Here is a 25,978-nt window from a genome sequence, read left to right as displayed (position 1 = left end):
TACTTTTAAAAAATTTTCCGTTTAAACAAAAAATTAGAATTTTTTGTAAAACTCCCTGTTCCAATTCATAATTTTAATTTTGTCGAAAATATACCGTTTCAATTTAGAATAAGAATTCATTTTTTTAATTCCCTTTTCCAGCTCGGAATTTATTTAAATTTTTTAATTGCCTGTTCCAAGACAAATTATCATTATTTTGGAATGCCAGTTCCAACTTAGAATTGGTTGAAATTTGAAAATTCGCTGCTTCAACTCAGAATTAGAATTAATTGGAAAAAGTTCCTGTTCCAATTCAGAATTTTGTTCCTTTTAGAAAATTTCCAGTACTGGCTGGGATTTGTTAAAATTTGAAAATTCTCGGTTCAAAGTCAAAATTATTATTATTCTAGACAAATTCCAGTTCCATCTATAAATTTGTACAAAATTGAAAAATCCCTGTTCAAATACCGAATTTTAATACTTTTCGAAAATTCTCCATTTCAACTAATTTTAATAATTAGATTTTTTTGCAAAATTTCCTGCTCCAATTCATAATTTTATTTTTTTTTTCGAAAATATCCCGTTTCAATTTAGAATTAAAATTCATTTTTTTTAAATTCCCTTTTCCAGCTTGGATTTGATTTAAATTTTAAAACTCCCTGCTCTGAGACAAATTATGATTCTCTTGGATAAATACCAGTTTCATCTAAGAATTAAAATTCTTTGGAAAATTTCCTGTTCCAATTCATAATTTTGTTCCTTTTCGAAAATTAACAGTACTAGCTCGGAATTCACTAAAATTTGAAAATTCCTAGATCCAAGTCAGAATTTTTATTAATCTGAATAAATTCCAGTTCCAAATATAAATTTGTAAAAAATAGAAAGTTCCCTGTTCAAATTAAAAGTTAAGTTATTTTTATTTTAAATACTTCAAATCCCTTAAAAAGTTTCAAAATCTTGAAACATCTACATGTTATGTAAAAAAAATTTAATTTTTTTTTTTAATTCTGCCAAATTAAAGAAATTTTCTCAACAATCTTCCACATCTATTTTTGAAAATTTTTTAAATCCTTAGAAATCTTTTGAAATATTCTCTTATAATTAGTTTATTAAAATAAAAAATTAATTTTCAATTTTGCTAGGAAATGTTTTTTTTTTATTCTTCTCAAGCCTGTCAAAATTCTTAGAAAGCTTCTCAATTTTTTGTTCGAAATCTGCCAAAATCTATATATTCTTTTTAAAATAGACCGTGGGCTATTTACACCAAAATTTTTGTAAAATTTTTAAATTAATTTTGAATTTTTTCAAATCTTCTAAATATCTCATTAACTTACTCGATTTTTTTCTAAGAATAATAGGTGTTCAATTGTAATGTTCAAAGTTTCATTTTTTTTTAGTTTTGAATATTTAATTAATAATTACTGGTTTTAAATAAGCAGTCAGATATTTCTCAATATTTGAAATTGAATAAAAACCTATAATTATAAATATTTTATTTTGAAGTTAATTTAAAATTAAAAATAGTTTATAAAGTTTCAATAAAGCGTTTCACATTTGTTTAAATAAAGACTTTCCAATTTAAGCATTTTAATTTTGAACGTTGAAATCTGGACATTCTAAGATTGTAAACTAATTCCCAACCAACTTGTACAATCAATTATTATTTATTTTTTAAATATTAAAGTACAATTTAATTTTAAAACTCATGAATTACTTTACGTTCACAGTTGATCAACTAAAAAAATTTTTAAATCAAAATTCTTCAATTTTAAACGCTTCTAATTTTTAATTGTTCAAGTCTTTAAAACAGCATTTTAAAATTCTTATATTGAAATGTACACTTAAAAATTACAATTCTAAAATAAACATTTTTTTAACTGAAAGATTTTCGAATTACGCATTATAAACTCAACGCTATAATTGAAAAAAATTATACTAATATCTTTAAAAAAACAGTTAAAATCTAATTTGGAAGGGTTCTTTTTTCTAAACATTTATAAAATTCCCGGTCAAAAAATTAAGTCAAAGAAAAAAGGGTACTTTTTTGCGCTCAAATGATAACAAATTCAGGATAAATTCATCAGGCTTAAAAAAAATTAAGGTAATTTGGAGAACAAAAATTTAACCTAAAAACTCCACGGGTTTTCATAAAATTGGAATGAATTTAGAAGAATGTACGGTAATCTAGACGAATTCAATTAAATTTATTTTTAAAAAATGAAGCTGAATTTAAAGAGCAAAAATGTGAATTCAAAACAATGTAAAAAATATGAAGAAAAAAATCGCTGACATCAGCAAATTTGAAATAAGTTTAGAAAAATGTAAGGGAATTCAAAAGAATTTGATGAAAAGTCTAAGAATTCAATGTGAGGTTAATGACTTCAGGATCAATCAAATAAAAGAATTCAAATTTAAAAATCCAAGATTTAGTTGAAAATTCAATTATTTCGTTGAAAGTGGAACTATTTTTTAAAAAGTCCATTTTTCTTGTTGTTGAAGATTCATAATTTTATTGAAAATTCATCTTTTTGGTGGAAAATTAAACCAGTTTGTTAAAAATTCATATATGTTGTCAAAAATAATCCCTTTTTTTTTAGAAAATTATTTTTCTTGGTTCAAAAAATACAACTATTTTATTGAAAATTAATTTATTTTGTTAAAAAATCGTTTTTTTTTAATTGATCTACTTTGTAAAGAATTTATATATTTTGTTGAAAATAATCCTTTTTTTTATAGAAAATTATTTTTTTGGTAGAAAACTCAACTATTTTACCGAAAATTGTTTTATTTTCATGAAAATTCGTATTTTCGGTAGAAAATTGAGGTCTTTCTTTAAAAATGCAATTTTGCTGAAAAGGAAAATTTTTTTATAGAAAAGTATTTTTCTTGCCTCAAAAAACACTACAATTTTATTGGAAATTTATTAATTTTGTTCAAAATTCGTCTTTTTGTTTGAGAATTTAAATATTTTGTTAAAAATCTATATATTTTGTTGAAAATTATCCTTTTTTTATTGCGTGAAAACTCAACTATTTTAATAAAAATTGTTTAGTTTTCTTGAAAATTCGTCTTTTCGGTAAAAAATTGAGATTAAAAAAAAATGCAATTCTTAAAAAATAAATCTGTTTTATTTAAAGAGACAAGTACTTTATTGAAAATTCGTCTTTTTGGACAGAATTCAACTTTTTTAATTAAAACTGCAAATATTTTTTGGTTGAAACATCGAAAATTACATTTTTCATTGAGAATTCATTTTTTTTTAGTTAATTTTTTTATTTGTTGTAGGTTCAACATTAAAGCTAAAAATGAATCTTTTTGGTTAAAAATTTTATTATTTTGTTAAAAATTTATATATTTTATTGAACATTAATTAATATGGTTGAAAATTCGTCTTTTTGTTTGAAAATTGAACTATATTGTTAAAAATGTATATTTTTTGTTGAAAATAAGCATTCTTTTATAGAAAATTATTTTCCTTGATTAAAAGCACAACTATTTTATTGAACATGAATTAATTTGATTAAAAACTAGTCTTTTTGTTTGAAAATTTAAATATATATTTTTTTAATTAATACATTTTGTTGAAACTGATCCTTTTTCTGTTAGGAAATTATTTTTCCTGGTTCAAAAAACACAAGTGTTGTATTGAAAATAAATTACTTTTGTTGCAAATTTGACTTTTTGTTAAAAAAATTAACTACTATGTTAAAAAAATATATATATTGTTAAAAATGATCCTATTTTTGTGTAAAAAATTATTTTTCTTGTTTGAAAACACAACTATTTCATTGCAAATTAATTGATTTTGTTGAAGATTCCTCTTTTTGGTTGAAAATTGATCTATTTTGTAAAGAATTTATATATTTTGTTGAAAATGATCCTTTTTTTTATAGAAAATTATTTTTTTTTCTTGAAAACTCAACTATTTTACCGAAAATTGTTTTATTTTCTTGAAAATTCATCTTTTCGGTAAAAAAAATTGAGATCTTTCTTTAAAAATGCAATTGTTTATTTAAAAATAATTCTGTTCAAGTATTAATTCAACTTTTTTAGTTAAAACTTAAAATCTTTTTTGGTTGAAATATCGAAAATTATATTTTTCATCTAGAATTCATTGTTTTTAAATTAAAAATCAATTTTTGTTGTTCCTGAAGATTGATAATTTTATTGAAAATTCATCTTTTTGGGTAAAAAATTAAACTAATTTGTTAAAAATTAATATATTTTGTTGAAAATGATCCTTTTTTTAATAGAATTTTATTTGTTTTGTTCAAAACTCAACCATTTGATCGAAAATTGATGTATTTTGTTGAAAATTCAGCTTTTTCGTAAAAAATTGAACATTTTTTTAGTAAAAATGCAGCTGTTTGGTTAAATGTAATTCTGTTTTAGTTATATTTTTCTTTGAAGGGATCTTTTTTTAGTTGAAAACATTTTTGAGTGTTTTTTTGAAAACACATTTTTGCTTAGAAATTGAACTATTTGTTAAAAAATTATTTTTTCTCGCTTCAAAGCTCAACTATTTAATTGAAAATTGATGTATTTTTTTTTTTAATTAAATATTTATATTTATTTTTTCCAATTCGTTGACTTCAATGTTTTTAAAAATATTAAATTAAATTATTTTTCTGTTGAAATATTGAATATTATTATTTCCTGGCTAAAATTGGAACTAATTTGATCAAAATCCTTTTTAGTTAATTTTTGATTTTTAACTGAAAAATTAAACTTAATAATTTTAATTGAAAATTTACGTTTTATGGATAAAATTGTTTGAAATTTGGTTTGCAATTTCTGATTGTTTTTTTCGTTAAAAAATCTATTAATTAATTAGAAATTAAACTACTTTTTTTTCATCCATTTTTTTGGTCGAAAATTCGCCATTTAAGTTGAAGATTTTAGTTGAAAATTGAACTAATTTGATCAAAATTCATGTTTTTTGGTTAAAAAAAAATTTTTTTTAATTGAAAATTCGACTATATTTGTTTTAAAATGTATGTAAATGTTTGAAAATTAGTCTGTTTGACAGAATATTAATATTTATCTTTAAAAATGCAACCGATTTTTTTTTAGTTTTTTTTTTAGTTGAAAATTTTATTTTATAGGTGGATTTTTTTTTTGTAGAACATTGAAATATTTAGTTGAAAATTAATATTTTTTGATTGTCAATTCGTATTTTTGATAGAAAATTAAGATTATACATTAAAAATGCGACTGCTGATTAAAAATTTATTTTATGTTAGTTAAGGAATTAACTATTTAATAGAAAATTCTTCCTTTTTTGGTTGAATTCAACTGTTTTTACACGCTTTTATTTATTTATGTTAAATTTAAATCATTTTTGGTTGAAAATTTAACTTCTTGATTGAAAGAACTAATTTCTTAAAAAAATATTTTTTGCTTGAAAATTGAAATATTTGGCTGAAAAATTGTTTTTATAGTTGAAAATTATTATTTTTCCTGATAATTTAACTTTTCCAGTTTTGGTTAAAAATTTTCTTTTTTTAATTAAAAAAAATTGATACATTTTCTTAGAAATTCGTTTTTTTTTTAAATAAAAAAACATTATTCTTTAAAATGCAACTGTTTGGTTGAAAATAAGTACCTTTTAGTTTAATTCAACTGTTTTTGACTTCAAATTTAAATATTTTTTTGGTGAAATTGAAACTACTTTGTTAAAAATGCACTTTTATTATTCAAGTTTTATAATTGAAGTTAAAAATTCATCTTTTTCGATTGAGAATTCAACTATTTTAACTATTAAAATTTTAACCTTCAAATTCATAAATTCATAAATTTTTAAGAAATACAGAATCATCTTGTAAAATCATTAACTAATTTATATTTATAGTTGATCAAATCAAAACTTTTTAATCCAAACATTTTCAATTTCAAAGACATTAAATTTCTAATCGTTTAAATCTTCTACGTTAACAAAAAAACTTGACAAAAAAAGGTAGAAATCGAAACTATTTATTTTAAATTGAATTATTTCGTATAAATACAAAACTTTTGATTTTTCAAACTATTAGATGCAATTTTGTTTAAAAAATTTGTCAAATTTCCAGTCGAAAAAATAAATTCACTGTCATTTGATTGAAAAAATTGAAACTCAAAAAATGTTATAAAGTAATCCCCAAATAAAAAAAATCTCACCTTTACACATACTTTATTAGCCCAGTTTTGATGGACGCCGAACTGGTTTGTGAAGAGCGGAGCGAACGCTGGTCTCGATGTCTTCAGCGCCGAAACTTCCGATAAAATCTGCCCATTGAAGTCTTGCGCTTGATATCTGTCAAAAAAATGTATTGCACTTAGACAATTAATTAATTAATTATAATAAAATTATAATATTTTATTTATTATTTTATTTATTAATTAGTCCAGGCCTCGGACACACTTTAGAGATAAAAAACAGTATAAATAGTGTCACAAATTAATAAACAAATAAAAAAAATAGTGCCATAAAAATTGCCTAGTATTAGAAATAAATTGCAATGTATATATTTAAAATTTTATTCTTTAATCTAAAAATTATCAAAGTTCCTATTTATTTATCACAGCCCTCAGTCTCTCTTTTTTAATATTATTTTTCCATTTAAATTCGAACTGAATTAATAGTTAATAATTTTTTTTATTACAAAAATTTTTTTATTCAGTTCAAAATTGAATCACTTTGTTGAAAATTAACATTTTTTGCGTGAACCTTTTTCGGCTCGAAAATAAAATAATTTGGTAAAAAATTTAATTAATTGGTTGCAAATAATTAATTTTCGTTGAAGATTTCAGTATTTTTAATTTTAAATAATGTTATTTTTTATTTAAAAAGTCTACTCAGCGGTTGAAAGTTAAATTACTTTTTTTTTTTTTAATAAAATTTAATTCTTAGGTTGAAAATTGATGTATTTGGTTGAAAATTTATCTTTTCTAGTAGAAAATAATTTTTTTGGTCAAATGTTTTTAAATTTAAATAAAAGCCTTTTTTATTTTTGTTCGAAAATTGTTTTTTAAAACTAAGAAATTTAACTATTTTTTTTCTTTTTGAAAATTCAGCTGACTCGTAAATTAACTTTTTTGTTTGAAATTCATATTTTCGGGTTTTAAATGAAATTTTTGTTTAGAAACTTCGTATTTTTGACTAAAAAATTTATCAAGTTTTAAGTACTTTATTAAAAAGTCGTATTTGTTGGTTAAAACCAACTGTTTCTGATTTTAAATACATTTTTTCTATTAAAAAATCAACTTCACGGTTGAATGTTGAACTACTTTCTTAAAAGTTTATTTTTTGTTTTCATAATTTTAGTTAAAAACTCGTGTTTTATTTAGTCCAAAATTATTATTCTTTTTAACTGAAAGTTAACTATTTTTTTTGCAAATTCATATTTTCGGGTTGATAATTCCAATTTTTTTCTAGAAAATTCGTATTTTAGGCTCGAAAACGAAACAATTTGATAGAAAATTCAATTATTTGGTTAAAAATTTAAAAATACATATTTTTTGGGCAGAAAATCTATTTTTTTTTTTAAATCGAAAATACAACTAATTGGTTAAAATTTTAGTTGAAAATTCAATTTTTTTTGTAGAAACTTCGCATTTTCGATTCGAAAATTAAACAATTTGGTTAAAAAATAATTGGGTTTAGTAAAGGATTCAAGTATTTAGTTGAAAATTCGTATTTGATTGATTAAAACCAAATGTTTTTAAAGAAATATCTTTTTTATTTGTTTAAAAATTGTTTTTTTTTTTAGAGAGAATTCGTATTTTTTACTTCAAATTTAAGCAGTTTGGCGGAAAATGTATACTATTTGGTGAAAAATTGATGTAAATTTGATGTTAAAAATTTATCTTTTCGGGTAGAACATTAATTTTTTTTATTAAAATATAAACTCCTTGGTTGAAAGTTGGAAGTACTTTCTTAAAAGTCCTTTTATTTTTGTTGAAAATTCATCATTTTAGTAGCAAAATCGTGTTTTATTTGGTCAACAAATATTTTTTTTAAATGAAAATTTAAGTATTTTTTTGGAAACTCAACTGATTTGTTATAAATAAATTTTTTGTTGAAAATTCAAATTTTAGAGTTGAAGATTTAAATTGTTTGTAAAGAATTTATTTTTTTCGGCTCGAAAATGAAAGAATTTGGTCTAAAATTTAACCAATTTTTTTTTTAATGTATGCATTTTGTTAAAAATTCATCTTTTTTTGGTAGAAAATATATTTTTTTGTTTGTTAAAAATGCAACTTCTTGGTGGAAAATTAATCTATTTTAGATAAAAAAAAATCAAAAAGTTGAAAATTCGTGTTCTATTTGTTAAAAAGTATTATTTTTTTAACTAAAAATGTAAATATTTTGTTGAAAATTCCACTGCTTAGTCGTCAATTTACTTTTTTCTTGAAAATTTAAAAGTTTTGTAGTAAATTCGTATTTTCGACTCGAAAATTAAACAATCTGGAAGAAAATTTAACGATCTGGTTGAAAATTAATGTATTTTGTTGAAAATTCATCATTTTTTTGGTAGAAAATAAATTTTTTGGTTAAAAATGCAACTATTTGGTTTTTATTCGTAAAAATCCGCTGTTTATAAATTTAAATTTAAACTTTTTTACTAAAATATCAGCTCATTAATTGAAAGTTGAACTAGTTACTTAAAAGTTAATTTTTGTTGTTAAAGATTCATAATTTTAGTATAAAATTCGTATTTTATTTGGTCAAAAACATTTTTTTTTTTTTGGTAACTGGAAATGTAACTATTTTATGGAAAATTTAACTGATTGTAAATTAAATTGTTGGTTGAACATTCAAATATTTTGTAAAAAATTCGTGTTTTTGGCTTAAAAATGAAACAATTCGGTTTAAACTGAAATATTTTCTGTTCAAGTATCTACTATTAAATTTTGCATTGAAAATTCATCTTTAAAAAATGAAAATTCAACTCCTTGGTAGAAAGTTGAACTATCTTATTAAAAGTTTAATTTTTTCGTTGAAGATTTATAATTTTAATTGGAGATGAATTGTTCTTTTCACTATTTTAATTCGAAAATTCGTATTTTTTGCCTCAAATTTCAAAAATTTGGTATAAAAATCAACTATTCAGTACAATAAGAGACTTATTATTGTAAACAATTCATTTCTTTAATCTGAAAATTAATCCCCAATAAAAATTTAGCTATACCATTTTTTCGTTAAAAATTGATCTTTTTTAGTTTCAATATTCCTATAATTATAAAAAAATGTTTAGAAACGAACAAAATATAAACTAAAAATTAATTATATAAAATTTGGATTCACACGAAATGCATTGTTCAAAACATTTAGGTAAAAATTTATGTTATTTGTTGGAAAATGTTCCTTTTTTACATATATAAAATTATTTTTCTTGGTTGAAAACTCAACTATTTGATTGAAAATTAATATATTTTGTTTGAAATTAATTTTTTGTTTAAAAATGCAACGATGTTGTTAAAAATACTTATATTTTATTTGAGGACTCAACTATTTTGTTGAAAATATATTTTTTTTCTTTGAATCCAATGTTTTTTTAAATTTAGAATTAAATTATTTTTCTGTTGAAATATCGAATATTACTATTTTATTGAGACTTCATCGTTTTTAGTTAAAAATTAAAAAAATTTAGTCTAGAATTGATATATTTCATTTAAAAAATTTCTTTTTCGTAGAAAATTTTTTTTTCTTATTGGAAAATTTAAACATCTGATAAAAAATGTCTGTATTTTGTTCAAAAATTCATCTTTAACGTTAAACTTCTTTTTTTTCACGGATTAACATTTTTTTAAATTGAAATATCGAATATTACATTTTTTGTTGGAAATTTATTTTTCTTTGTTAAAATTTTCAAAAATTTGGTTTATAATTTATGTATTTTGTTGACATTTTTTTTTAATTTGGAAGAAAATTAAAATTGTTGATTAAAAATGCAAGTGTTTTGTTAAAAATACTTATATTTTATTAGAGGACTGAAGTCTTTTGTTGAAAATAGATTTTTTTCGTTGCATTCAATGTTTTTTTTTATTAAAAAATTAATTATTTTTCTGTTTAAATATAAAATATTACTATTTATGTTGAATTTTCACCTTTATAGTTGAAAATTTCAAAAATTTGGTCTAGAATTGATGTCTTTCGTTAAAAAAAAATTATTTTTCGTCGAAAATTATTTCTCTTATTTGAAAATTTAACCATTTGATAAAAAATTTATGTATTTTGTTGAAAATTCGTTTTTATCGTTGATCATCTTCTGCTTTTATCATAAATTAAAATCTTTTTAAATTGAAATATTTAATATTACATTTTTGGTTGGAAATTCATCTTTCTCAGTTGAAATTTTCAAAAAATTGGTTTAAAATTGATGTATTTTGTTGAAAATTCGTTTTTTTTTTTCGAAGAAAATTAAAATTGTTGTTTAAAAATCTAAGCGTTTTGTCAAAAATACTTCTATTTTATTTAAGAACTAAACTATTTTATAGAGAATATATATTTTTTCGTTGAATTTTATTTTTTTTTTTAAATTTAAATTTAAATTCTTTTTCTGTTGAAATATCAAATATTACTATTTTTGTTGAGACTTCATCTTTTTTAGTTGAAAATTTCGAAAATTTGGTATAGAATGGATGTACTTTACTTAAAAAATTTCCTTTTTTCATGGAAAATTATTTTTCTTGTTTAAAAATGTAACCATCTGATAAAAAATTGATGTATTTTGTTGAAAATTCGTTTTTATCAGTAAAAAAATTTGTTTAATCAGGGATTAAAATCTTTTTAAATTGAAATATCGAATATTACATTTTTGATTGAAAATTCATTTTTCTTAGTTGAAATTTTCAAAAATTTGTTTTAAAATGTATGTATTTTGTAAAACATTTTTTTAATTTTGTAAAAATCCAAGTGTTTTCTTAAAAATACTTACATTTTATTTAAATACTCAACTATTTTGCTGAAAATATATATATTTTTGGTTAAATTCAATGTTTTTTTAATTTATAAAGAAATTATTTTTCTGCTGAAATATCAAATATTACTATTTTTGTTAAGAATTCATCTTTTTTTAGTTGAAAATTTCAAAAATTTGGTCTAAAATTGATGTATTTTGTTCAAAAATTTCCTTTTCTCCTAGAAAATTATTTTTCTTATTTAAAAATTTAACCATCTGATTATTGGTTGGAAATTCATCTCTTTTAGTTCAAATTTTCAAAAATTTGTTTTAAAATTTATCTATTTTGTTAACATTTTTTGTAATTTTGGAAGACCATTAAAAATATAATCTATTTTAATTGAGTATTTACCTATTTTGCTGAAAAAATAAATAAAAATAAAACTTTGTCTTTGTTCGTTGAAGTATATATTTTGTTGAAAATTTGTATTTCCGCGTTGAAAATGTAACAGTGTTATAGAACATTCGTTTTATTTTTATTTATTGTTTTCAGTTAAAAATTAAACTAAAAATCTATTTTGTTAATTCGTCTTTTTTGGTAAAAAAAAATCATTTTTTGTTTGTTAAAAATAAAACTGTATGCTTATATTCGACTCTTGTTTATTTAAAATTAAAATCTTTTTTTTTTTTTTAAATTTAACTATTTGGTAGAAAATTCAGCTATTTCGTTAAAACCTCATATTTTTGGATTGAAAATAGCAAATTTTTGTCGGCAAATTAGCAAAGATATTTAAAGAAATAGTGTCTTTAGTGTCATTTTTTTCGAAATTAAAAAAAATAGTATCATCCTTTAAAAAAAAAGTGTGAAATCTGTCAATATTCCTCAAATTTAAATGCAAAAACTAAAAATTCAAGTTCACTTCGATTTTTGACTAAATTCTGTTTTGCGAAAATTGAAAAATGAAATTCAATAAATGAGAGCGAGTAAAAAGGAGCACCTCTTTTCGTAGACTTCAATGGTTAGATGGAGATGTTCCCTTTTCGTTTTCTCACGTCTTTTGACCAATTCAAGAAGAGTGACCGCTCTGCTGAGATCTCGGCGGAGCTTGAGCATTTTCTCGTAACTCGTCTCGTCGTTTTTCCGGTTTTTCCGAGTTTGCATCTTCTCTGTCCTTCGTCTGAACGCCAGGTAAGGATTGTTCACCGCAGAACCGAGCCGATGCTCTGTTTTCACCGTCAGTAACAGCGGATGTTGCTGAAATTCCCAAAATTATAGTCATTAAATATAAACAAGTAATCACAGTACCTATTTTTGTCAAAAAAGGTGAATGGATGACATCTTTCTCTAAAATAGGAAATTTCTAAATAGGATATGTAAAAGTATTTACATTTCCACTGAGAACTAATTTTCAATTTTAAAAAAATAATAATAAAAACTATTTTTTTTACAAAACCATTTAATTGTTTACAACATAGTTAAATCCGTTACCAAATTGTTGATTTTTCAAGACGAATAGATGAATAGTCTGCATTTTTTAACCATAAACGTTCAATTTTTAACCAAAAAATTAGGCAGATGAATTTCTACTGAGAATAATTAATTTTCAATTAAAACAACAATGATAAAAACGAATTTTCTAAAAAAAAAAGGTTTAATTTTATACCAAATTTTTTAATTTTCAACAAAATAGTTTAATCCTCAACCAAAAATCGATAAATATTCTACTAAGAAGTTGCATTTTTAACCAAAAAGAGATGAAATTTCTACCAAAAACTGAATTTTCTACCAAGAAAAAATGTTCAATCAAGAATAAAAAATAATGTTAAGCAAACTGTTGAATTTTCAACAAAAAAGATTAATGTTTATCAAAAAATTATGAATCTTAAACGAAAGAAAATATAAAATTTTAAAAAATTCATTCAACTTTCAACCAAGGAGTAGAATTTTCAATGAATAATTTTTTTTGGTTCAAAATTCTACTTTTTGGTTACAAATTGTACTATTTAGTTAAACATTTAACTATTTTATTGAAAATTTACGTCTTTTGTTAAAAAGTAATCGTTTTTGGACGAAAAATTATATTGTTTGGCAGAAAATTCATTATTATTATTGAAAATTCATATTTTTTGGTTGAACATTCATCTTTTTTGATTGAAAATTAATTCTTTTCATTTGAAAAGTCTATTGTTGTATTTTTGTTTGATAAATAATCTCTTTTACTTAAAAAACATACTTTTTGTGAAAATTCAACGATTTTTTAAAAAAAGTCATCGTTTTTGGTCGAAAATTTATACTTTTGTAGAAAATTCATATTGTTTTGATGAAAATTTATGTTTTGGTAGAAAAATCTTTTTTTTTTTGTTGAACATTCATCTTTTTTTATTGAAAATTAATTCTTTTCATTTGAAAAGTCCTTTGTTGTGTTTTTGTTTAATAAATAATCTCTTTTACTTAAAAAAAACTTACTTTTTGTGAAAAGTCATATTTTTTTGTTGAAAATTTATCTTTTGGTAGAAATTTTTTTTTAGTTGTTGAAAATTGACCTTTTATATTTGAAAGTTAATCATTTTTTTTTTAAAGTCTACTATTATATTTTTGGTGTTTAGTTCAAAATTCTACAAATTGTTTGAAACTTTATTTATTTTATTGAAAATTAAACTAGATTCTTAAAAAGTCACCTATTTTTGTTTAAAACTAACCACTTGGTTCAAAAAATCTATTTTGCTTAAAAGTTAGTGCTTTTTATAAAAAAAAAGTATTATATTTCTTTTTCAGAATTAATCTGAATTCAACTATTTTGTTAGTCATCTTTTTTGTCGAAAATCCATCCTTTTTGGATTGAAAATTCTCTTTTGATTAAAAAATCGTCTTTCTGGATGTAAAATTCAACTATTTGCTAACAAAAAATATGACTTTTTGACTAAAAATTCATCTATTGATTAAAAATTCGACTATTTGGTTGAAAACTCAACTGTTTTGTTGAAAAATCATCTTCTTTGGGTCAAAATTGATCCTTTTTCATTGAAAGATAATTATTTTTATTTGCAAAAAAATTATATTTTTATTTTAGAATTATTCGAAATTCAAATATTTTCTTAACAAGTAATCCTTTCTTATCAAAATTTTAACTGATTTATTGAACACTTGTATTTTTGGATAGAAAATCAATCCTTTTGGTGTAAAAATCCTCATTTGTTAGAGAAGTTGTATTTTTAGTTGAAAATTCGTCTTCCTTGTTTCAAAATTAAATTGGCTTTGTAAAACTCTTCCTGGTTGAAGTTGAATCTTTTTTTTTTTTTTTTTTTTGTGAAAGAATTTATGATTTTTAAAAATATTTTCATTCTTCAGGTTATATTAACAGATGAATATAAATTATTTTGTAGCTCAAGACCTTAGACGCATGACATTTTCAAAATTCTCTGATTTTTCTACTAATTTTTCATTTCAAATCATTAATATTCAAATACCATCATTTTAATCTTATATTTTTACCATAGAATATTTTATAAGCGGAATAAAACAGTGTCGTATATACAAATTAAATTTTTTTAATGTACTAATTTATTTCTAACAAAAAAAAACAAAAAAAAACGTTTTTTCTACTTTGAAAGATAAACAAGGTGGTCGTTTTAATCGACGAAATAAATTCCCGGTCATTTCCCAGTTCGCAAACATTTTTCAAGGTCAATAAAATTTAAAAAATGGAACACTAAGGCTAAAAAAATGTCCAATTTAGGTAATAAAAACTGAGCTTTAAATGAAAGCAATCAAAGTGGAACTGTTAAACTTTGAACTTTTAAAATTGAAATTTAAAAGTTTTTAATTAAACAATTTTGTATTCAAATGCTTAATAATTTACGCGTATAAAAATTTAAGTTACTAACATTTTTCAATAAAAAAAAATAGAAATCCACGCTATAATTTTGAATGCTCTAAATTCAAAAATCAATTAATGAACTTTAAAATTGTCAAAATTATATAATTTTAAGAAATTTTAAGCTAGAAACATCAAATATTGAAAAATGTTTAACTGAACACTTCTTAAATTAGAAATTCAATTTTTTTTTAAATAGTTAAAAAATCCTTGGAAAGCTTCAAAATTTTATTTCAAAATCTAGAAGTTGTTTTAAATTAAAAATAATTTTGGAAATTTTTTCAGAACATCTAAATATCTGTCAAAATGATTGGAATTTTGTCTACAATTTTCAGAAAATCTTGCGAATTTTAGAAAATTTCTTTACAATTTGGATGTATAATTAACAAAAAAATCCATTTATTATTTATTTAAACATTTATTATTTGTAGGCGAAATTTGATTAATTTTAAGGGATACGTAGAAGTTTTGAAAAGATTCAAACTCAATGTAAAACTTGAAATGATAGCCTGATATAAAAAAATGTAGATTTTCGCAGATTTTAAACAAAAAAACTAGATTCTTTTCAAGAATTGTGAAAGGTTTCAAAAGAATAAAAAACTTTTCTTAAGATTCCTAGGCAAATTAAAAATAACTTTTCATTTTTAACAATTATTTTAAGAGAATATATAACAAGATTTTCAAATTGTTTCAAATTGTTTACTTTTAAATTTTTGGTTCCAAATTTACTCTTCTCAAATAAAATCAAATTTTGCTAAATATAAAATAATTATTCTTTGTCCTAACTGCAAAAAAATTAAAGAATTTGATTAAATTGATCGGGATTCCACGAGAGTTTTAACGAACCCAGGAGGAAATTCATATGACTTCGAAAAAATTTAATCTAAATTTAAAAGAAATCAAATTAATTGGAAAAATGCCATAAATTCCAAAAATTAAATTGATTTCAGTAAAATTGGAGTGAATTTAGAGAAATTTAAGGGAAATGAGAAGGATTGTTGATGATTAATTAATTAATTAATCCATGGAATTGAGTAGGCTTAGGAGAATTAAAAAAATGCGAGAGAATTGCAAAGAATTTGATGAAATTTATTAAGATTCCGCGTGATTTTAGAGAAATACATGATAAATTAATAAAATTGGGAAAAAAATTTATTTAAATTTAAATCTATTCGAAAAAATTGAAAAAATCCCAAAAATTCAACTTATTTCAATAAAATTGGGACTGAATTTAGAGAAATTTAACGGAAATGAGAAACATTCGATGAAATTTATAAAAATTCACGATTGATTAAAAAAAAAATCAGCTCAATTGAAAACAATTAAAAAATTAAAAATGAGAAATTAACTGAGCTCAACAGGTTTGAAAATAGTTTAGGAGATTTCAAAGGAATTCAAAAGAATTTAAAGGAATTCAAAAGAATTTAAAGAAATTCAAAAGAATTGAAAGGAATCCAAAATAATTAAAAGGGATTCGAACGAATTTAAAGGAATTGAAAATAATTTAAAGAAATTGAAACTAATTGAAAGGAATTCAAAAGAATGTAAAGAAATTAAAAAGTATATGAAGGAAAATTTCAAATGATTTTGTAAAAATAATTCTCAAATAAAATGGAAAAAGATTTTAAAACGCTTGAAATTATTTCCTAAAACTAGAAAAAAAAATGTAAGAGATTTCCAAGCAAAAATGTGCAACTTTGCAATTTTAGGAAATTTTATAAAAATTATTTTAAAACGATAAAAACAATAAAAATACAACAAAAATAAGGGAATATAAAATAGGGAAATTTTAAATGATGTTTCAGTTTTGAAAAATAAATTTGAGAGAAAATTAAAAAAGATTTCCGAAAATTTCAAGCGATTTCAATTAAACAAGATTAATTTTTTTTTAATTCGATTAAATTCAAGAGATATTTAGAAAATTTGAAAAGATTCAAAAATAATTTTAAACTTTAAAAGATTTAAAATAATTTTTTTAATGCAGATTTTTAAAGATAAAAAAGGCTTTAAAAGCATTTTAAAGGTTTTCTGAGGATACAACATTTTTGTTAAAATTCCTGGGAAAACATGAAATAATATCTTGTATTGAAAAATGAATTTTTGAAGAAAATTTCAAAATATTTCGAAAGATTTATCAAGATAGAAAATATTTTAGGGCAAATTTTTAAATTTTTAACGATATTTCAAAATTTGATGAAAATTTCTAATTTAAAATATATTAAGGGATTTATGAGATTTTAAAGAGATTAAAAATATTTTAAATCTCAGAAAGATTTTCTAAAATTTCGATACATAAAGTATAAAATTTTAAAGCAAAATTTTTCATAATTTTCGAATTTTGAGAGATAACAAAATTTTAGAAATGATTCGAGTAAGTTTAAGAATTATTTACAAGTTTTACAAATATTTGAAAACAATGATAAACTTAAAAAGATTATAACAAATTTTTAACAAATGTAGATTTTAAAAAATCTGAAGATTCACGGATGTTTAAATGGTTTTATTTATTTTTTTTATAAATTAATTCGAAGAGAAAATTAAAAAAATATTTCAACAAAATTAAAATCTATTTTCTAAAATTTTCAAAAAGAATTAAAAATATTTTACAAGTTTTAAACGACTCAATAACAATGAAAACTTTTAAATGTTTCGAAAATTTAATTAAATCTCTAATTTCGTAAAAAAATAAGCTTTTTAAGAATTTTGAAAGATTTCCAGAGAATCTCAAAAGATTTTAGGGAAATTTTTCTAATTTTTCCGAATTTTAAACTAATTTGGGGAAATATTAAAATATTTTTAAAATACCTTTAGAAGATATAGATGCTATAAGAAGTTAAAAAATATCTTTCTTAATAAATTAAATTATAAAAAAATCGTGTTATTTCAAGAGACATTTAGAAGATTGCAAAATATTCAAAATTAAATTTTGAACTTTAAAAGATGCAAAAGCATTTAAAAGGTTTCAAGAGAATAACACAATTTCCTTAAAAGTCCTGGGAAAATAATTTTTTTTTTATTTCAAAACATTAAATGTAAGGGAATATTTAAAACGATTTCCAAACATTTCAAATGTTCGGAATTGAAAAAAATTTTTAGGAAATATTCGAATACAATTTTAATTTTAAAAAATGAATTTTAGAGGAAATTGAAACATTTTTAAAAAGTTTAAAATATTTGTAACCTCAGAAAAATTTTCGAAAAATGATCAAAATATTCTTTTATTTCTTCCAAACATCTAAAAGTCCTAGACAACATTTAAGCTAACTCGAATTTTTCCTGATATTTTGTAAAATCCTATAAAATAAAAAAATAAATGTCTTTAGAATTTACCATTTTTTTTTTTGACACATCAGAAATCTGAAAAAATCTTTTTAAATTTTTTCAAGAACCTTTCAGATCTCAGAATCTAATTTTAGCTTGAACTTGGGTATTCAGAAACTTAAAAAAGAAATAAATATTTATTCGAAATATGTCATTTGTATTCATAATTATTTTTCTCCTCAAATCGAAAAGTTTCATTTTCTTTTCTGAAAAATTTTATACAAACCAGAGAAAATGAAAAAAAAGGATAAATTAAAAATAATTTAAATTAATTTTGGCATATATAAAATGGCGGGACTCACAGTTTTGAGACGTTTATTGAGCCAATAGTCAAAAACTGCAATGATAAGATCGTCATCCTCTTTCAAAAGTGCCTTGGCTTCGTTAAGAGTGACAACAGTCTGCCCCGAACTTTTTTCGAGTCGATCCATCATCTCCTCGAATTGGAAGGGGGTCAAATCCATTTTTCGACTTTGAGCTCCAACCCATCTCTCGTCTTCAGAATCCATATCGTAGTCGGGGATGTCTTGCTCCATCGCAAAGGCTAAACAAATTTTTTTATCATCAAAAATTGGTCAAAGTAGCCTTCAAACAAGGATTTTCGCAGCCCATTAGGACGCTATTTCTTTTTTTAAATATTTGAATTTTTAAACAACAAAAGAAAAGATTTAAAAAAAAAAAAAGATTAATTCTTAACGAAAATTTTAATATTTCGTATTTCATGTATGCATGTATGAATTTTCAATGCAAAAGCACGAATTTTGAAGAAAATAGTTAAATTTTCAAATAAAAAATAATCATTTAACAAAATAGTTGAATTTTAAACCTACAAAAATGAATTTTCACCAAGAATTCAATTTTCAATAAAGAGAGATTGATTTTTAACTAAAATATATAAGTTTCTAACTAAAAATTGAAAAGTTATATTTTTAGTTAAAAAATTAATATTAAAAAATAATTATTTTCAGTAGGCTAAATTTAACTAAAACACGAATTATTAACAAAGTTTTTAAATTCTCACCCTAAATGAAGATTTTTCAAAAAATAAAATTAATTTTCTGCTGAAAAAGACGAATCTTGCACAAAATAATGAATTTTTCACCCGAACATATGGACTTTCTTCAAAAAAGTGACGTTTCTCATTAAATAGTTAATTTTTCCAAAAAATAGTTTGATTTTTCACAAAACAGTTGAATTTTCTACCAAAATAGTTCAGTTTTCAACTAAAAAAGATATTTTTTCCGCAAAAAGTGAAATAGATGCATTTTGGGCTTTAAACAATTATTATTTGTTTAAACTGATTAAATTTAACTAAAAAATACGAAATTTAACAAAGTAGTTAAATTCTCACCCCGAATAAAGATTTTTCAAAAAATAAAATTAATTTTCTGCTGAAAAAGACGAATCTTGAACAAAATAATGAATTTTTCACCCAAAAATATGGAATTTTTACAAAAGTTAAATTTTTCACGAAATAGTTAATTTTTCAAATAAATTGTTTAATTTTTCACAAAACAATTGAATTTTCTACCAAAATAAGTCCATTTTTAACTAAAACAGAGAATGTTTTAACAAAAAAGGAAATTAATGCATTTTCTGTTAAAACAATTATTATTTAAAAAAAAAAGTATTTTGCAACTGATTGAATTCAACTAAGACGAATTTTGAATAAAATAGTTTAATCCTCCATAAAAATGAAGATTTTTCAAACAAAAAATTTAATTTTCTGCTAAGAAACTAATTTTTAACAAAATACATGAGTTTTCCGCTCTTATATATTTATATATTTAAAATATTAGTGAACATTTTATTATTTTAAAAAAATTTATAATTAAAAAAATATAAATTATTATTTATAAAAATGAATGAAATTGTGAAATATAATAATAAAAATAATCAATTTAGAGGTTTTATTTGAGGAATAACAAAAAAAAATTTAATAAATTAATAATTTCAATATGACATATTAATTTTATAAAATTAACTAATTATTTTTATTCATTAGAAGTATTTATATTTATATTAATTACTATAAATGCACCAAATAGTTCATTTTTCAAATAAATAGTTTAATTTTTCACAAAACAGTTGAATTTTCAACCAAAATAGTTGAATTTGCAACTAAAAGAGATTTTTTTAAACGAAAAATGAAATAGATGCATTTTCTGTGAAAAAAATTAATATTAAAAAAAAAACTGATTTTCAACTTATTCAATTCAACAAAGACGAATTTTGATCAAAATATTTTAATCCTCAATAAAAATGAAGATTAAAAAAAATTTCGTTTTCTGCTCAAAAACGAATTTTCAACAAAATACATAAGTTTTCCACTAAAAACTATGAATATTCAACAAAAAATTACAGTTTTTGTTACCAAATAGTTAATCAACTGATTGAATTCAACTGAAAAACATGAATTTTGAACAAAATAGTTTATCCCTCAATAAAGGTGAAGATTTATCAAAAAATAAATTTAATTTTCCACTTAAAAAAAAAGAATTTTAGATAAAATACATGAATTTTCCACGAAAAATTTGAATTTTTCACCCAAAAATATGGACTATCCACAAAAAAGGTGAAGTTTTTTACAAAATAGTTAATTTTTCAAATAAATTGTTTAATTTATCACAAAACAGTTGAATTTCCAACTAAAAATGATACATTTTTTCACAAAAAATTAAATGGATGTATTAACAAAATAGTTAAATTCTCAATCTAAATGAAGATTTTTCAAAAAATAAAATTAATTTTCTGCTGCAAAAGATGAATGTTGAATAAAATACATGAAATTTCCACAAAAAAGTTTCATTTTCAACCCGTAATTATGAACTTCCAACAAAAAAGTTAAGTTTTTCACCAAATAGGTATTTTTTCAAAAACAGTTTAATTTTTAATAAAACAGTTGAATTTTCTACCAAAATAGTTGAAAATTCAACTAAAAAAGATAATTCTTCAACCAAAAATGATATAGATGCATTTTCTGTATACAAAGTTATTATTAAAAAAAACTAATTTTCAACTTATTGAATTCAACTAAAACACGAATTTTGAACAAAATAATTAAATTTTCTGCAAAAAAAAATGAATTTTGAAAAAATCAAAAGAATTTTCAACTAAAAAGTTACATTTTTAACCAAGAAGATTAATTTTCTACCCAAAAATATGAATTTTCAACAAAATACGTGAATGTTTAACCAAAAAGTTAAATTTTCAACCAAGAAGATTAATTTTCTACCAAAAATACAATTTTTCAAAAAATCACCTAAATTTTCAAATAAATATGTAGTTGAATTTTTGTAAACTAAAAAATTTTAATTTTTACATTTTACAAAACAAAAAACGAATTTCTAAAAAAAAAAAGATTTTCTACCAAATTTGTTGAATTTTCAGGACAAAAGAATTAATTTTCTATATACTAAAAAACGAATTCTCAATAAAAAAATATAAATTTTTAACCAAATACATAGTTGAATTTTTAACCAAGAAGATTAATTTTCGACCTCACAGGCGATTTTTCAACAAATTATCCAAACTTTCAAAGAAATAGTTGTTATTTTAAACTTAAAAAAATGCATTTTTAAATTTCAATAAATATGAAACTAATTTTCTACAAAATAATTCGATTTTCTACCAAACTGTTGAATTTTCGAACCAAAAAGATTATTTTTCTACCAAAAGAGATGAATCATCAACGAAAAATATACGGTTTTATCCAAATAGTTCAATTTTCAACCAAGAAGATTAATTCTCTGCCACAGAAGACGAATTTTCAACAAAATAGATAAATTTGTAACTAAATAGTTGAATTTTATAAAAAAAAAGATTAATTTTCTGCGCTAAAATACGAATTTTCAACAAAAAATATGAATTTCCAAACCAATAGTTAAATTATAAATCAGAGTTGAATTTTGAACTAAAATGATTAAATTTTCATTTGGTATCGTTACATTTTCAGTTAAAAAAAAATAAAATAGTTGTATTTTTAAAGCAAAGAATTAATTTTTGACTAAAATAATTGCATTTTCAACCAAAAATTGAATTTTTAACCGAAAAGATTAATTTCTACAAACAAAAAAGAAACGATTTTTTAACTTTAAAAAATCATTTTTCAAATGTAATACATTAATTTTGAAAAAAAAAAATTTTTTTTGAACAAATGAGTTTAACTTTCAACCAATCAGTTTTATTTTCCAACCAAAAAGATGAATTTTAAACTAAAATAATGAGTTTTCAAACGACAAAATTAATTTCCAAAAAGGAAGATGAATTTTTTCAAAAAGTGACGAATTTTTAACAAAATACTTAAATTTTGATCTAAACAAAAAGTAAAGTTTCAATCAAACAGTTAAATTTTTAAATAAAAACTGGGATTCGTAAAATAAAAAATTGAATAGTTCTATTTTCAGCTAAAAAAATTATTGTTTAATCAAAGATATAAATTTCTAATTTAAATAATGAAATATTCAAATTGGAATAGATGCATTTTCAATTAAAAAATAGTTCCAATTTCGAAAGAATTTTCAACTAATAAGGTCATTTTTAACCAAAACTTAGATAGTTCAATCTTTAGTTCAATTAATTAAAAAAATATATTATTTTCCAGCAAAATAGTTATATACAGCTTTCAAGAGATTTTCTAGAATTATGCAGTTTCAATTTATAAGAAAGAATCCATTAATCCATTGGAGAAAATTATTTTTTAATTAATAATTGATTAAATCCAAGAATAAATAGTTAAAAAGGTGAACACTCGTTTTTCAAAAGTATTAACAAAAAAAAATAATAATAAAACTTTGTTTTTAATCTAGTTTTTATGCGCGAGACATTCCAACACGTCAGACTACAGTCATCAAATAAGATATAATCTCAATGAATCATTTTACAATCATTCAATCGGTAGCCAAGAAAATATGTTATTTTTTTCGAGAAAATGAAACGATACGTATTTCTTCAAGTTTTGCAATCAAATATTTATTTTTTAATCAATACCTCTCGAATTCCTTAAAACTCCAATTATTTCGTTTCAGAGTTAAATTTTCAGCAAAAAAAGATATATTTTCAATTAAATTATCCAATTTTCAAACAAAAACGATTAAAATTCAATCAAATATTTGAATTTTCAAGATAAAAAGACACACTTTTTAGAAGGCACTTAAATTTCCATAAAAAAAAGTTCATTTTCAACCGAGAAAGAGGAATATTCAACAAAAGAGTAAATTTTTTAGGGTAAAAAGATGAATTTTCAAGAAAACAGTGGTTTTTTAAATTCGGAAAAAATGTTTTTTTTTTAACGATAAATATAATTTTCTATCCAAAAATATGACTTTTTAAAAAAATATATGAATTTTTAACTAAAAAGTTGAATTTTCAACAAACAAGATTATTTTTCTACCCAAAAATACGATTTTTTTTTAAAACAAAATACATGAATTTTCAATAAAATTATTTAATTTTAAATCCAAAAAGACGAATTCTCTACAAAAAAATTTAATTTTCAACTCAAGAATAGGATTTTGCAACCAAAAAGTTTAATTTACTACCAAATTGTTAAGTTTCAACCCCAAAAAATGTTGATTTTGTAACCCAAAAGTTCAATTTTCTACCAAAGTGTTGAAGTTTCACGCAGAAAAAATGAATTTTCTACAAAAAACTATAATTTTTCACATCAAATTGCACTTGAAAGCAAATAATTGAATTTTTAACTATAATTATGAATTCTTAATAAAAAAGTAAGAAAAAAAAAACATTTTTGTACAAATTGGTTCAATTTCAAATCAGATAATCGACTTTTCAACCAAAAAAGACGGAGGAATTTTCAAACCAAAGAGACGAATTCTTGGTCAAACAGTTGCATTTTCAACTTAGAAATATGAATTTTCAATAAAATACATAAATTTGTTATCAAATAGTTGCATTTTCTGCCAGAAAGTCGAATTTTCAACAAATTACATAAATTGTTAACAACATTTTTTGAACAATGGTTGCGATTTTTCAGAATTCTTTTCAAATAAATAGTGGAATTTTTAAACTAAAAAAGATCGATTTTTAACCAAGAATCGTATAGTTAAATTTTTATTGAGGAAAATTAATTTGAAAAAAAAAATTAGTTTCATTTTGAACTGCAAAAAAGTTGAATTTTCTACCAAACAGTCTAATTTTCTACCAAATTATTGATTTTTCAAGCCAAAAAGATAAATTTCCTTTAAAAAAAAGTAGAATGTTTACCATAAGTGTTCATTTATAATCAAATAATTTAATTTTTAACAATAATTATGCATTTTTATTCATAAAAAAAATAACTTGTTTACAAAGTAGTTGAACTTTAAATCAGATAATCGATTTTTTATTCAAAAAAGACGAATTAATTCAGGGTGGCCGTTTTAATCGACGAAATAAATTCCAGGTCATTTCCCGGTTCGCAAACATTTTTCACGATCAATGAAATTAAAAAAAAAAAAAATGGAAAAAATGTAACTGAACACTTCTTAAATTAGAAATTCAATAATTTTCTTTTTAAATAGTTTAAACATCCTTGGAAAGTTTCAAAACTTTATTTCAAAATCTTGAGAAATCTATAAGTTGTTTTAAATTTAAAATTATTTCGGAATTTTTTTCAGATCTTCTAAATATCTGTCAAAATGAATTGAATTTTTTTCTAGAATTTCGAAAAGAATTTCAAAAGAATAAAAAACTTTTCTTAAGATTTCTAGGAAAATTAAGAATAACTTTTCATTTTGAAAAATTATTTTAAGAGAATATATAAAAAGATTTTCAAAGATTTTAACAAAATTTTCTAGAAGATTTTAAGATAACTTTCTCAAATTTGCATGATAATTTTTAATCTTTTTCAAACTCCTAAATATCTCTTAAAATTACTCAAATTTTTTCTACTAATGTTTATTTGTAAATTATACATCAAAATTAAAAAATTTCACTTACAAATTAAGCATTTTTCACATACAACAATTAAAATTGTAACGTTCAAAGTTTAAAGGTTCTTCGAAATTTTAACGATTCCAGGCTTTCTATGTCCAACAATTCAGTTGAAGATTCTTTACTTTTAAACATTTGGTTTCAATTTACTTGTCTTAAATAAAAATTCAAATATTGCTAAATATTCAATAATTAATCTTTTTTTTAATTAAAAATTTCAAAATTGAATTCAAAAATTCAAAATTGAAGTTATTAACTATAATAATTTGTTAACAAAATGACATTTGCTAAATTGCATTAATTATTACTTCACGATGAGTGAAAAGTGGACAAAAAGCGGAATGTTTAAGAAAAAACCGCAATTTTTTTGCAATAATCAAAGAAAATATTATTAATAATAATAAATTGTTTAAACAATTATTTCGCTTAAATATTTCCTTAAAATCTTCAAGATTTATTTTTTAACATTTTTGGAAATCTTTTCAAACCTTTTTAAATATTCTCTTAAAATTTATTTTTCATAATAAGTCATTTTCAACTTCCCTAAGAATCTCAAAAAAATGTTGTTTTTGTTATTCTCTTAAGGGCATGTGACACAGCTAAATACCTATATTACCGACCACAGTTTTTCAGTTCACTGAATGTTTTTTTGAACCTAAGAACTTTTTTTGTAAGTAAAATATCGAGCTGAAACTTTGGGAAATGTATTAGAGTAAAATAAAGTACGTTTAGGTACTGCATTTTAGTAGGAACTTCACTGAAAATTATTTCATCTTTTTTCTGAACCTCAACATTTTTTGAACTTTCGAACTTTTTTTGTACATAAAATATCAGTCTCAAACTTTGAGAAATGCAAGAACCGAAAGAAAACTACGTTTAAGTACGAAGCTTAACAATAAAAGATGTAAAAAAATATATTTTAACAATCAATTCCAACGGCATCAGCCGGTAACGTTGTACACGAAAATACGAAACCTGGCGGCCACT

At 21.5% G+C, this 25,978-nt stretch overlaps 1 protein-coding gene across 2 annotated transcripts in view; it reads right to left on the bottom strand.

The window, feature by feature from the left end:
* The window catches only part of LOC117183124 (enhancer of polycomb homolog 1), a 73,338-nt gene that overhangs the window by 36,379 nt on the left and 10,981 nt on the right, over nucleotides 1-25,978 (bottom strand). Inside the window, exons 3-5 of one of the 2 annotated variants that reach the window (XM_033376311.1) lie at nucleotides 18,361-18,602; nucleotides 11,861-12,117; nucleotides 6,136-6,271 (exon numbers count right to left, since the gene is read on the bottom strand). In XM_033376311.1, coding sequence (XP_033232202.1) covers nucleotides 6,136-6,271; nucleotides 11,861-12,117; nucleotides 18,361-18,602 — 635 coding nt within the window. The remainder of the gene's footprint in view (nucleotides 1-6,135; nucleotides 6,272-11,860; nucleotides 12,118-18,360; nucleotides 18,603-25,978) is intronic. The other variant, XM_033376320.1, reaches the window with a different exon arrangement.

This window comes from Belonocnema kinseyi, chromosome 1 (assembly GCF_010883055.1).
Source record: "Belonocnema kinseyi isolate 2016_QV_RU_SX_M_011 chromosome 1, B_treatae_v1, whole genome shotgun sequence".
NCBI lineage: Eukaryota > Metazoa > Arthropoda > Insecta > Hymenoptera > Cynipidae > Belonocnema > Belonocnema kinseyi.
Note: the sequence above shows the minus strand (reverse complement) of the source record. Positions and strands in the feature narration are given on the sequence as shown.